This window comes from Mycetomoellerius zeteki, unplaced genomic scaffold (assembly GCF_001594055.1).
Source record: "Mycetomoellerius zeteki isolate Tzet28-1 unplaced genomic scaffold, Tzet1.0 scaffold174, whole genome shotgun sequence".
NCBI classification, from domain to species: domain Eukaryota; kingdom Metazoa; phylum Arthropoda; class Insecta; order Hymenoptera; family Formicidae; genus Mycetomoellerius; species Mycetomoellerius zeteki.
Genome location: NW_017256696.1, coordinates 1,146,937 through 1,161,788, shown reverse-complemented (window position 1 = coordinate 1,161,788; position 14,852 = coordinate 1,146,937). Strand labels below are relative to the sequence as shown.

Genomic DNA, 14,852 nt, shown 5'->3' with positions numbered 1-14,852 from the left:
ATTCATTAATCATGTAGGAATTATCATACATGTTTTGTTTCACCTCGTCCATTTGTTGATTAAAAAAAAACGAGACTTATCTGGTTCAAATACCTATTTTTGTTTGAGTTTCTTGAGTTTGTTTTATTTCTCATAAACTACCATGCGGACATCACATTGGTCTTCTTTATATAATAAATCCTACAGCTTCGTTACGGTAGCGCGAGATGAATCGCATACATTTAAATTTAATACTCATGAATAATAACCACATCAATATAATCAAACTTATAGTTATATTTATGCTACTCTCTTTCATTTGATGGTGGGTGCAACGTTAGTCTCTGTCGTACCTTGTTAACAACAATATAATTTGTTTACATTTTAATGATTATTTGTGATACAAGAGTATTGGTATACGATGACACAGATTGTTTGTGATCTAACGCTATTATAAGCTCTTTATAATACCTCACCCTAGTTCTAAAAAAACGATTTGGTTTACTACTAATGACGCATAATACAGTTTATAATAAATAATCGTGGGCGTGCCCGATTAAAACAAAAATGTTTTTCTTAAAAATTTCTCTTGAAGAACTATTACCTCCAAATATTTTGAGGAAAATATGCTTTCCTAATTAATTTCACGATATGAAATTCTTATATAATACGAAAATTTCTTTCTTTATCATTTTTAGTCATTTATAGGGACATAATAAAAATTGTATTTTCCTACATTTATTTCACTTATATTAATTATATCTTCATGATGATATTCATGATGATACTAGCGACATTTAATAATATACAACATTATGTTTTTATTATACATAACATAATAAAACAACGTATATTATCATGTATTATTATTGATTTCTTGCATTATACTTATTTATTATATTTATTTATTTCATCGATAAAAATATTCCCTCAAAAAATTTAGAGTCAGGCACGCTCTATACGCTTGTTCGATAACAATAGAGAGTTTTATTTATTAGTCATTATCACATACGTCAATAATATATCAATAATGTAGATATAATTGCCATACAAATTAAAAGCGTTCTTTTTATAATTTGCTTAAAGGATAAACGGTAAGTATTGTAAACTGTTAAACATTCGCTGATATTTATGTTAATGTTTTTCGCAATGAGTTTATAAAATTGCTTTCTCTTTTTTATCCATCTGACGTTATTAATATTTCCAGTAAAAATGTGCGAAAATATAACTAATATAACTGTACAGATTTCACCTGGTGTATAATGGACTGACAATGAGTATTGTTACGTTACATTGCACTCTTACATCTTATCTGTCTTTAAGATTTGTTCTACATTATTCTTATTAAACGTACGCGCGTATTTTATGTATCACCATTAAAATGAGTTTTAAACTCACTTTCATGATACATAAATATATGATAAGATCTTTTCTACTTACATATCGAAAAAGATAATCTTCAGGATATTATCTTTTTTGTTACAATAAACAAATTCTCTATTTCGTAAAATTTGTTCTTCTCATGTAGAACATATTTAAGTACTTCGCTAAGATTAAAAAAAAAAACGTTTCATTCCGTTGGTATCATGGTATTCCTATAACCAAAATTTAATTTTTTTAAAGGCACAGAATTCTTCATAATATTACGTATTAGCTAACACACAACTTCGTTTCTTCTTTTATCTATGTTTACGACATTGCACGATTCATTCCTCTGCACACTCCAATAAATTCGTTAATTTATCCTAATATAATAAGTCTTGCATCAGGATACACGTTAACTGTAACATACAACAACATTCCTACTGAGCTACATTCGACGGGATTAAAAAATACATAAAAAAAAGATTGCAAAAGTAAAAAAACCGGTTTGTATCGCATAATTAACATCGTATGTTATTTCTAATTAACAGGAGAATTTTTTTTTAATTCTTCCATGTTCCAAGATTTATATTTTGCGCTTTTAAAAATATTAATGCCCGTGCAAAGGACAAGATCGATCATCTCACGTTCTTAAAATATGAGCGAAGTCATCGCTGCATTCTTCGGTTTTCTCTTTTGAGTAAATTCTTCTCTATTCACGCCTACACTCACCTCATATTGTAATGATGGACTGGCTTTCGGTAGAGTTCGAAAGCGCTTCCTCTTTGCTCTCGGCTACCAGCCAGGTCCAGACCGCTGGGTTCCCTATTGTGTCCAGGATTAGCGGAGGGATAGAGCGGACCTGCGGGAGTGTGGTTATTACCGTGCATATATCCATTGTGATTCGTACTGTTCCGGTTATGTGGGAGACCGAGACTGATTTGACCAGTACTGTTGCTGTGGGAATGCGTAGTGGTTACCGGCGGGCTTGAGTGAGAATGCGTGTGACTGAGGCTGTGGCTGTGTGTCGGCGACGTAAGATGACTTAAATTGTGATGTGAATTCACAATATTGCCGTCGTTGTGACGACCGGGCGGCGGGATGTTGTAGTAATACTGACCGCTGTTGCGTTGCACGTTACTGTTGCTTTCTACCTAAATAGAAAAATCCACATAAAATCGCAACGATCCCCGTGATTGATATAATCGGTATGATCGCCTTTTAATTTTCATTGAATCGCGAATCACTGTAGACATTGATAACAATGATAAGAATAATATAAGAAGAAAGAGTAATTATTTTTATAATCTTTAAAATAATTACCCCATTATGCACATGCGACGTAGCAATAGAATAACTCTTCGAGTGTTGATATGAATTACTCCCATCGTTCCCGTTGGTCTCCGTTTGTGCAAGCGACACTTGAGGTGGCCTGTAATTCTTCGGCTTTGGAGGCGGAATCGGTTTATAAGTGCCTGGCGGTTTGTTTTGTGAAATTGGTATCGATTTGTAGTCGGTGGATCGGCTGTAAACACAAGAAATGATCTCGTATTAGAACTTACAGACTTACACTTAGACGTTATAAATGTTATAAAGTTTCATAAAAAAATAAAAAATAAATAATATTAATTATAATATTATTCTATGCAAAAAAGACGATTTCAAGATATTAAAAAAATTCTTTCTTAATTAATATTCTTAATTAAACATCAATATATCAAAAAGTAAGTTTATAATATTTAAGAAAGATTTGTATTTTGTATATAAAATAAATGTATATGCGTCGTGCGTGGAAATGGGCTGAACTGTAGATCTAGTGAATCTATAAGGATCGTGCGCTCTTGCTGGTATGTTACTGGTTTTGAGATCATCAGGTACATTTGGGCCCAAACGACCTGTCGACGTGTTCAAATTTGCCACTCCGTAGTTCGCGTTCCCATTAGTATTGTTGTACGAATCGTAGGAAGACATACTGTCGTAACTTCCCTATGTAAGAGAGCATAAATATATCTTACAGTTGAATAGCGCGATTTATTTTGAATTATGGCACGCATGTCAAGAAAGAAGAGATATCGCTTACTGCTTTCGGCTGTGCCCGTTCTAAAGATGATGTGGCATTTGCTTTGTGAGGGGTCGCATTGATGTAATTCCCCATATCTAGAATTGAGTCAGTTTTATTCACTCCAAGACGTTCCTGAGCGGATCGCCCTATCGTTCCCCGTGGCGTTTGATTAATCGGCTTCGCATTTCGATCAACTCGTGGTGGAAGGTCCGGTGGACTATGATGAGGAGATCTAGGCTCAAAGGAGCTGCCCAGATATTCTGGTGAGCCGGACTGATTGCTCCTTTGACCGGACAAGGAGAAGCCGTATTTGCTATCACCTACTCCTTGGGATCTTCTCTTCTGCTGTTCGAACGATTGCTAGAAGTGAAGAAATCTATTAGAAACATTATAACATGTTATACTTCTACCTATAAAAAAATTTAGAGGAAAAAAAATAGTGCAAGAATAGACTAAATAAAAAATTGTAAAATAACATTGTACTTTTATTTTCATGTAGTTTGCTCTCTCTGTACATGAGTGCTGTATCAATTATTAGATATACTGTATATTTTTATCAAATTTCTAATTTATAATAAATTTCATTGAACGCATTCAATATGCTCTAAATAAGAGAAACAAATTTTTTTTATTTACAAGATGTAAATCAAGTCTAATAGGTAAGTCGCTATTTTTATGTATCTGAAAATACACATACCTGATAATTCGTCGAATACGGTGGCGGCGCAGTAGTATCGTCTTGAGTAGCAATACTCGGATCAGAACTACTCTTTAATCGCGATGGTGGACCCAAAGTACCAGGGATAACGGGCGCTGGGCTCAGCTCCAAATCGCTCTCCGGAGAGGAAGCGTAGGAGAGGCGAGAAGTCATCGGGAATAGGAAGTCATCCGAGAGAGCTTCTTCCGGCTACGAGCGCAGATCACAATGGACATCACGTTAGGCAAACGGTACATATGGTACGTGAATTAACATCCAATGACACAATGAATATAAGTTATTTGGATATCAACGAAGTACCATGAATGAGTTATTATGTTTGTATGGATATTTTGTATAAAAATTAAATTTGTAATATGCTTTCTTAGAACAATAATATATTTCTAACTGTTCTTTCTAAGCATACTACAAATTAAACGATGTGCGAAGGAAGCAAAGTAGAAATATGATAGCATGATAAGCACGCATTCACAGACATATAAAACGCATAGAAAAAACTGTATTTTCTTCAACAAGCTAGCGTAAAAAAGTAAAATATTTGTAAATATTAATAAAATAAAAAAAAGGAAACTTTTGGCGACTTTATAATAAACATTTTAAGTTATATTTTCCCTTTTTTTATTTGTATTGCAATCAAACTGAGAAAATATTTTATTTTCTCGAACGTCAGCGACTATATAGACTTGAGAGTTTCAATAAATTGACAAATTTGGAAAAAGGAAATAGATTATTACGATAGATACAGCCATGCAAAGTGAAGAAATTCATAAAACATGCTAAATTAACCCTTTAACTGTTTAAACAAATATACTCGAATGTAAACTTAATTATTATTTTTAACATGTTTGCACAGTCGAATCATTTTAATTGCTTCTTTAGTGATTAACTGATATACATACGTCGCGTTTCTGTATGAAATACTGCGACAAACTGATTTAGCTCAACAAAGAGCATGTTAAATGACTGAAATATTGTTATAAAATATTGTTCTAAATTTCGTAGTTAAAGAGTTAAAGCAAGCAGAATTTATATATAGCCGAAAAATTGCTCACGGATGACGCCCGAGTTTGAAGGCGGTTGCGGAAGTGGCGGGAATTTTCCCATAAAAGATGATATTGATTGATGATGTGACAGAAGCATGTCGTGGTTCTTGTTCTCGTCGTAATACACGTTATCGTTGGGAAGTGGAAGAGGTGGGAGGACAGGAGGTGGAGTGTGAGCGTATACAGGCGGATGCGATAGGTCCCACACCGTGTATCGGCTATATATCGGCTACAATGAACAGACCCAAATTATGCCTAAGATCGCCGTACAATACGGCGTATATACGAGCAATGAGAAAAACCCATGATATTCGTGAGAAAAGTGAAAATAGAGGATGAAAAGAGAAAAAGGGGATAAAAAAACCATCTTAATATAGTTACATTTTCAGTAGTTTCTCATTCTTACTAACATTTTTATATTTAATTAAAGTAAAACAAGGCAAACAGCACGCGAATTCTGCAATACAACTTGTACGTTGACTAAATTGTTTTACCTTGGTTTGGCTCATCCACAGCGAACTTTGCTGTTGGCGGTCGATGAGCTCTCTCAGCTTCCGGTACCAAGCTTCCGGTGCATTAAGAGTGATCACTGCGCTGAATACGTGTCCCCAGATCTTGTCGAGCTTCTGACACTGCTCCAAAAGCTTTTTACTGCTTTTATGCGCTGATCTGTAATCATATATACGTCGCATATAGAATTTGGCAAGGGAAAAATAGAGATTTCATCTCGCTATCATTCTTACTTTGGTATACCAGCTCTCATCTCTTTGATGACTTGCTTCGTCTCGGCCTTTAGGAAAATGACGATCGGATAAAATTGAGCATAATTTAAACGATCCACGGCATTCGGAGTAATGTCAAGTAACGCGTGCTTGCCCCTGTCCATCACTTCCCTGATAGCGCTCAGGCGAATGATACCGGATGTTTTGGTGTTCTTCCCCGTTCCATCTTCCATTTGACTTTCCATTTCTACAAAATATTCAATATTCAGCAATATCTGCTTCGAAAGTATGATAACATAATTTATTCAGTAAACAGTTAATGCAGTACATTGTTTACTTACGTGGCGAAGTGAACTTATCAGGGAAATCTTTTAGAAGCTTTTCCCTAGCAAGATCGGCTACAGGTCCAAAGAGAACGACGGGCCTGACAAATCCAGGGTGTCTTAAGATCACACGTTCGTAAGCCGGAAATTTGCTTACGCTATCGGAGAATACTACGTCATCCCAATGGTCCTAAAAAATGTAGAAAAAATATGAAAATTAATTTAATCAGCTATTAATATAGATACAAAGTTGTTTAATCCTTAAAAGATACCAGAAGGTTTGCGGGTTATCGCTGTGTTTTTATCCAACGTTTCGTGAACTTTGCTATTCACTTCATCATAGCGAGGAGCGCACTGATACTGCATTAGGGCTCCTCGCCCTGATAAAGTGAACGGTAAGGTTCACGAAACGTTGGCATTAGCAATGGATAAAAACACGGCGATAACCTGCCAACTTTCTGTTATCTTTAAAGATAATACCCTTGAAAGCCTAAAAAGCGTTATTTAATCCTTTTTACCGCTTATAACATATGATATAAAATAAACAAAATAACATTTAAACGAAATATATATACAATATAAAAAAATCTGTATTAGATTATATAATATATAAAGATAAATAAAAAGAGTTTATTCGCACCCTTCCTAAAGATTTTGAGCGTCTGTGACTGTTTCTTCTTCTCCTGAAGAAACTACCTCTGCTCTCGTTGGCACTCATCTCTTTCTTCGTAGCGTTGAACTGTGCGGTTGCAAGTTCCTCAGCCCGAGCCTTATTAGGTATGATACCCTTTTGTACCTCTTGATTGTTTCGTCCAATTCGAAAAACTTGCCAAGATCCTACGACGCCGTTGTGAAGAGTATCCACCACATGAAAGACATCGCCACTGCGAAAACTCATCTCACCTTTCTGCGGTTGTTCATAGTGGAAATGAGTTCTGCGGATTTTACAGAGATGTATCTTGTCAGTTATAATCATTTTTTATTAAACTAAATTTAGAATAATATATAAAAGAATAAGGCCAGTAGAATTATCAAAATGAGTAAATTCAACGTTGTCGAACTGCGAAAACATCGTAAGTCTAATCTCCAGAGGTAAAAGTCATCAAAACAAATATCTTTAATATTTGGCAGAATACTTAAATCGTGAGTTAGAAATTAAAATTAATAATAAAGTAACGATGAAATGCCAAAGTAGATCGCAGAATAGAACGAAGTATAAGATACAAGGAATTGCGAGCTACAGGATCCCATACTTTATGAAAATTAGCTTTCCATCGAATTGGCTAAATTTTGGATGTTGTAGTTTTGGTCATTTTGAACAAATATCTTTTAAGATTATTAATTTATATCATAAATATCACTTACTTTATGTGAAAAGAGTCGCCTCTGCCGGATGCAACAATTTGGTCATATTCCTGACGTCGGTGTTGCACGATAAGATCGATTTGTTCTTGTAAGCTAAGAAGGAACAGTACGGCTTCTTCCCTCGTGACCTCCTTCATATCCATATCATTTATCTGCCGCAAAAATTTTACATTTCTTTGTAAAGTTTCGATACACGGATATCAGGATCTCTAATCGGAAATTTTTTTAAATCTCTTTTAAAAGATTTTCATAAAGTATCTAATTGTAAGAGAACTTTAAGCAGAATTATTCAAATATATACTTTCTACACTTTAAACTCTAATAAAATTTAAGATTAAAATTATTCTAATAAAAGAATCATTTGAGATAAATAAATATTATTAGACTCATTAACTTTATTTTTATTCTTTTCGTCACTTTTGGATCTTTGGAGTCTTGAACATTTAGTTTGTTTAAATATAAATAAGTGGTAATAAGTACTTATCATTGTTAACTGACCTTTAAAATTTTATCTCCTGGCTGAAGACCTTGAAGCGATGCAGGACTTCCTGCTTGAACTGCAGTTACGAAAACTCCGGTTTCGTTGCCACCGCTTAATCGCACGCCTACGGATCCTTCCTTTTGAAATGTAATGAATCGAGGATCCGGCCTATACACACGTAATATCAAAGTAAACATTGCATATTGTCTAATTGAAAGAAACAGAATAAAACTTTATCTACTTACATAGGCTGTTTCGTCCGAGGCGAAACCGAATCTTCATCGTACAATTGTCTACGCGTACTATAATAATCTATAAAAAGAAATAGCACATTAAGTAAAAAAAAAGAAAATAATCTTCATTATTAATATTATTTTGAAAATATTTATTTGATCAAGGTAATTTCAATCCAGACAATTAGTAACTATATTTCATGAAGCTAGCATTTCATTAAAACAACATTAAAAGATTAACGAAAGATGACGTCGAATGAAATTTTCGATAAAGAAAAATAAAATTAATATATAAGTTTAACTAATATATTATTTTATACTAGATTTGAGATTAGTAAAAAGAATAATGTAAATGTATGGTTATTAAAGCTTCATTTAACACTTGGCTGCTATGTCACTCATATTGGGTAATACGAAAAATTCGCAAGCCTCATCATTTGTGGGTGATAATTTTATTTATCAGATTAAGAATGATTTTTACTAAATATTTAAGATATTAAAGAAATCATATAAATTATATTAAGATATTAAAAAATAAAGTGTAAAATAGTACATTAGATTTTTATTAAGCTCAATATTGAAATGAGAACTTTTTAACATTTCGATCAGTGTCAACAGCTTTTACTTAGACTTTTTGTCCAACAATATGACATTCAAAATGTTAAAGCCCTATTTGAATATATAAAACGATCGAAATAATCGCCCATATCACGACACATACCTTCCGGTCTCGGTGGAGGTGGTCTAGGTGGATCAACGGTGGGCGTAGCTGGTAAATCCAGCTGGCTCAGAGACACGTCCATCAGTGGACCCCGCGAACGGCCCCTTGGCACGAGGTTACTCTTATCCTCTAAGGGCTGCCTCGTGGGTGGCGGAACGTATAAGTTCTGACTACTGTAACTTGCGCCCGACAGGTATTCACCGCTATCCCCTTTACCTTGTTGCTGCACATGACAGCACGAGTTATCCCGCGTAATTACGATCGAGAGTCTGTCTTTACACTGGTCCATCAGCTTTCTAGCTTCCTTCAGACTCATATTATCGGCGGCAACGCTACCTATTCGGGTTAACACGTCCCCGGTTTTCACTCCGATATTCTCTCGCGTAACCTCCTTCACGTACAATCGGCATCCCAGGACTATGCCGAAGTCTAGAAATCAAGGCAGTAAATTACTGCGTCTTGTCTCGCATACATTGTGAAGATAAAAATTATAATAAAGAACTGAATAAACAACTTGAAGATTCAGTGAGAAATCGTATCTACTAAATTAATTCAAAAAGTTAAATTAAATTGAATTCGATTTAAAAAAGTTAGATTAAATTAAATGAGATTAATTGTTTCAAATCGGATAACGAAATTGACAAAGATACCGAAAGCCAGACGTATATGTATGTACATTGTTCGAGACCTTCAAGTCGCACAAGTGTTACATACATGCTATCTAATTACGTACCATCCTTTTTGTTGTTTCGCGTGAGTGTAAGCCGGTGACTCTGAGGTACTCCGCTGCCTAAACAACTGGGTGAATTTGAGAAAGCTCTTCGTTTAACAACTAGTAAAACAGTAGAACCGGAATCCCGCAGAACCTGTACGGCTTTTGCGTAATCGGCACCTTCCAACGATTTTCCATTGGCGGAGATAATACGGTCGTTCACTCTATTAACGATATATATACATTTTCAAATAATAATCTTGCTAACACTACGAGGATTATATTAAATTAAAATCGAAACTAGTAAATATCGAAAAATGCTAAGTTTATCTCAAAAAAGTAGCTCAAAGACTAAGAATCAATGTTTATCGATTTGCAATAAATCTTTTCATTTTATAAATAATTCAAACTAAAAAGTTTTTACATAAATTAAGATTTAATTGCTAACGACAATGAAAAAGTATTAATAAATAACAATGTTAAGAGATATATAAATAAAAGGTTGTAAGAAATCTTTATGGACTAAAAAAAGAGAAACTGCATACATATTAAATAATGCAAAATGTATTTAAAAAAAGTTTATTGATATTTGCTCTGGTGGACTTACTGTAATTTTCCTTCAGCTGGGCCGTTTTTGAGCACATCGGAGATTGCGATCGCTGGGTCGCCATTAGTGAAATGAGGATTATCACAACCTCCTGACACAGCTATTCCAAAGCCATAACCGGGGACTCTGGTCACCTTAATATGGTGGATCTCCCATCCTCTGTCACCAGTCTTAAATGAAAAAGAAGATAATATTAAATAAATCTGCCACTACTGAAAAAATACCATTTGATAGTTCTAGAATATAATCAAACTTTTCGAAAAATTATTTTTTAACATATTTCATTGGCTCCGGTGAAAAATTTTTTCAAAATTCTTCACATAACTTTTTTAGAACTTTTAACGATTTATCTAAACTTTACAATTTTTTAGAAAATTTCTCAGATTTTTCGTACGAATTGGAACACTTAAAAAAATACTAAGAAATCTTACTTAAAGTTTTTTATATATTTAGAATTTTTACAATATTTTAAAGTTTCTAAAATTCCATTATATTTATGTAGTATAAAAAATTAATAATATAGCTTCTAACGCGTTAAGATCTAATTTCTCTTTTCGAAAAAAATTTATGAAATCTGAAAAAGTTTAAGTTATTTTTTTCAAATCTTTATAAGTTTAAAATATGAAAAATTTTTTTAAATATGAGACATGATACTTTTTTCAGATAAAACATGTGTTGGAGCTGTCATTATTCTCCCATATCACAAAAATGAAATAGTTTCAATAAGTAATTGTGTCTGATACTTTAATTCATTTCTTGCTAACGTCGTCATATAAGCATCTGAATAGATACGCTTAGTGATACGATTGTTATAGTCAGTTGACATATTATCATTAAATGATTACAATAATATTATACCGAAAGACACGCTTTCGCGTACTTACATCATCTCTTAATATTAAATAGAGATAAGCCCAGTTATACATCGTATATTTAAATAAGATAATACCGTATCAATACCAAGACACACTGTCATGTCACGCGACAAGACAACACCTTAAATCATCTTGGTAATAATAGTTGGCGACCAAAGCATAGCGAAGTCTTTATCCCTGCATAAACAAGATTAGCAACAAATTTGAAATCGCTATACGAAAAGAATAGTTTTTCTAAAGTATCTACAAATTTAGCTAGATACAGATATGAAAATAATTTTATTAGACCATTAAAATATAAATTATACATAACGCTAAAGATGCTAGAATATCAAAACTTTCTGCAGCATTTGCTCATTATGCTTAAGTGTCCTACATAATTATTTTAATATGATCCAACAAAATTATTTTCAAATCTATTTCTATAGCTAAAGTTTTAGATACTTCAGTAAAATTGTTCCATTCGTGTGAACTTTACAAATTTACTTTCATCAAACTTCTCTTAGTTACGTCGAAATAAAGGTAAAAATTACAAACGTAAAATAATTTAACGGTACTTCATATATGTTAAATAAATTAACATTTTATTTTTACGCACACAATGAGACAACGTTTAACTAGCGGTTAGAAGACGACAACATCGCCTAATTAAAGCAATAATTCATTCGCTACACACGTGGAAGCGAATACAATGGTGTAATTATACACATTCCGCGAAGCCGCGTATATCCTAGCTCCGTGGCATGTTTTCGTTGAAATACGCGCCGGTTAAATTAACGATAATCATCATTGAGCATCGAGCGTTAAGGCACGATAATTAGATTAATTTTGGCGAGGCTGTAACAATGAGCCGTGCGTGACCGGCGAATTTCACCGTTAAAACGTGCCCGAGTCCTGCAATTCGCCGCGATAAATTTAGTCCCCGGATGGACTTGTGAATCACTTGAGAGCACGTGTTACAGGAGATCTTCTCCCGCACAGGAAAGCGATCGTCAGATAACCCAATATCCCGTATCAAATGGCAGAGTTATCGCCCTCATGTACGCGACACGTAGCAAAGTTATTTCTAATCCCGTATTCGATCAGGTACAGTATCTTGTACAGGATAAACTTGAATGGAAGTGATAGAATAGAAGGAGAGAGAGAGAGAGAGAGAGAGAGAGAGAGAGAGAGAGAGAGAGAGAGAGAGAGAGCGAGCATTTTAATAAACATCCCTGTTATTGACTATCGTGATCAATAAGACAAAACCATCATGTGCCGTATTCATCACTCACGACTTCTAGGCACACCTCGATTCCTATCAATTCATATGCAAACGTAAGCGCAGCGCGTTTCCCTGGTGAAAAAATTCTTGTAATATCTCATAAATTTTAAGAATTTGTCATATTTTAAATTTATGAAAAACGTTGGAAAAATATTTTAAACTTTTTTTTTTTTTTTTTTTTTTTTCAGAAATTATAAGATAAGAAATTTTAGAAATCTCTAAATATTTCAGAATTCATAAAAAATTTTAAAAAAGATGCAAACTTTTTCAGTATTTTTGAAAAATATTCAATTCGTACTAAAAAAAATTGAGAAATTTTCTAAAAAGTTATAAAATTATACAGAAATTTTGTTTATCCCCTTAAGCGGTATTTATGAGTGGTCTTTCTATATAAAGAATTTCAGAAAAGATGTAGGTGTGTAAGTATTTTCTTGGTACTTCTGAAAAGTGTTCCAGTTCGTATAACAAAAAATCTGAGAACTTTTGTAAACAGCTGAAAAGTATACAGAAAATTTTAATTTTAATAAGATCCGAATAATTTTATGAAGAAATCCAAGAAAAATTTTCACCAAGAACTTTTAAATAGTTCTGATATAAATCAAATAACAATCGCTCGAATTTTAACTTCGAACATTAATTTGATTTTAGTAAGCACTGCAACGGGATAAGATCGCGTGAGAACGATTTAAAGAGAATCAGAAGACTCTCCCTTTGTGACAATCGAATTTGTCAAGAATTATTCAGGAAACAAGTTAACGACCGCGCAAATATTTACACAAGACTTTCCATAATCGGACTTAAAGATCTCAGGATGCGCTACCTGGCCGTCGAACCCGCCGGAGGAGTTGTGCATCGTGCCGTGGGTCGACGAGGTGGAGTTCGGCGGGGATCCAGAATTTCCCACGTGACAGCCCACACCGAGGCCGATGCCGCCGCCACCACCGCCGCCACTTCCGCCACTTCCACCACTTCCAACTCCGACAATATTGTTATCGCCCCTGTCCATCCTCTTAACGCGAAGAAGACGTTCCCAGTCCTCCTGTGCGCGATCCACCAGGACGATTCTCTCACGGGCCGCTCCTTCGCGCACTTCCGCCGATCATTCGCGACCCCTGGAGCATCTCCTCTCTCGGACGTCCGTATCTTTACGTGGAACCACGTGGGATTGACGGATCGATTTTACTTCGCAGGCAACTCCGCCGCGATCGCATCGTTACTCGACCGTATATCACGTGGTAAACGCGCTGATCGCGCGATCGCCAATCGATAGCTGGTAAAACTCTTGCGTAAAAGTGATTGCTGCGTTTAAAGAGCCGCCGTCCTGCCGTTAAACGGAAAAACGGAATTGTGCAGCAATCATCAATATTACAGTTCTTTCGTCATCGACGTTCTCCTTTGGAAAGGAGAGAACACGTTTGACATTCGAATATTCGCCACTTCTTGATGCCTCTTGACGCCTCTCTTCGTGGAAAGTAATCTTGAAGAAATTGCTCCGGAATTTATAGAGATCGATTTGTGCGCTGCCTCTATGTCGTTCTCTTTCGATATTGTGCAACACTGATTAGCAATCAAAACAAATATTCGCCGTCTTTCAGATTATTACTTAATTTCTGTCCTTCAGAAAAAACATCAATTCTCCCTCTCCTTTTTTCTCAACACGAGATTATTTACACTGTTTCGTAATATTGACAAAACTCATGATGACTCAGAATGTAGCGTGAAGAGGAAGAATCCCGCTTATTGTACTAATTCGAGAAATTCACAAAACAAAATCAGAGATTTCTAAACGCATGGACCAAATAAATTTTAAGCCAAGAAAAAATGTCTTTAATACGATTGTTCCGAGGCCATTAGTTTTTAAAAGCGACTCCTTTAAAGACCGGTTTTAACACAAATACAAAATGTTTTTTATTGTACTATATTTCTTTTCGTATAATTTTTGTATAATCGAAGATAAGAAAAAACTTATGGATTTAATATGGATAAAATGTCGTGCAATGTAAATTTATAAAATAAACATGAGCGCAGTGTAATTTAGTACCTCAAAAGATAAAACATCAGCAATAGTGCTGTTTGTGAATCTAGATTTAAATATAATTTAGATAACAAATAGAATAATACTAGATTAATAATACTAGAATAATACTAATTTACACGATACTAAATGAAATTTCACATTTACAATATCCGATGAGAATATGTAGAGTTAAAATATTGAATTAAAATGAAAAACAATGTAAAGAGAAGCTGTTCTGAAAGTAGAGATGAATGTAGAGGAACGAATGTCGCTGGGATATGTCAATACTTTGCGATTTCTCCGATTGCCGCGCACGTTTCCCTCCTATCTCAGACTTCATTCGAGATCACCTCGATTTCGCAATCAAG

The 14,852-nt window shown here is 34.4% G+C and overlaps 1 protein-coding gene across 1 annotated transcript; it reads right to left on the bottom strand.

The window, feature by feature from the left end:
* Positions 1-1,527: 1,527 nt before the first annotated feature.
* Positions 1,528-14,267, bottom strand: pyd (zonula occludens-like protein polychaetoid). Its single transcript, XM_018446133.1, has 16 exons — positions 13,288-14,267; positions 10,329-10,498; positions 9,743-9,945; positions 9,010-9,438; positions 8,301-8,367; positions 8,073-8,223; positions 7,575-7,726; positions 6,850-7,144; positions 6,228-6,399; positions 5,908-6,133; positions 5,659-5,833; positions 4,101-4,310; positions 3,422-3,763; positions 3,097-3,327; positions 2,665-2,871; positions 1,528-2,495 (listed from the first exon to the last, which is right to left on the bottom strand). The coding sequence occupies exons 1-16, from the start codon at positions 13,471-13,473 to the stop codon at positions 2,070-2,072; spliced, it is 3,642 nt and encodes a 1,213-aa protein (XP_018301635.1). The 5' UTR covers positions 13,474-14,267; the 3' UTR covers positions 1,528-2,069.
* Between the last annotated feature and the right edge of the window lie 585 nt (positions 14,268-14,852).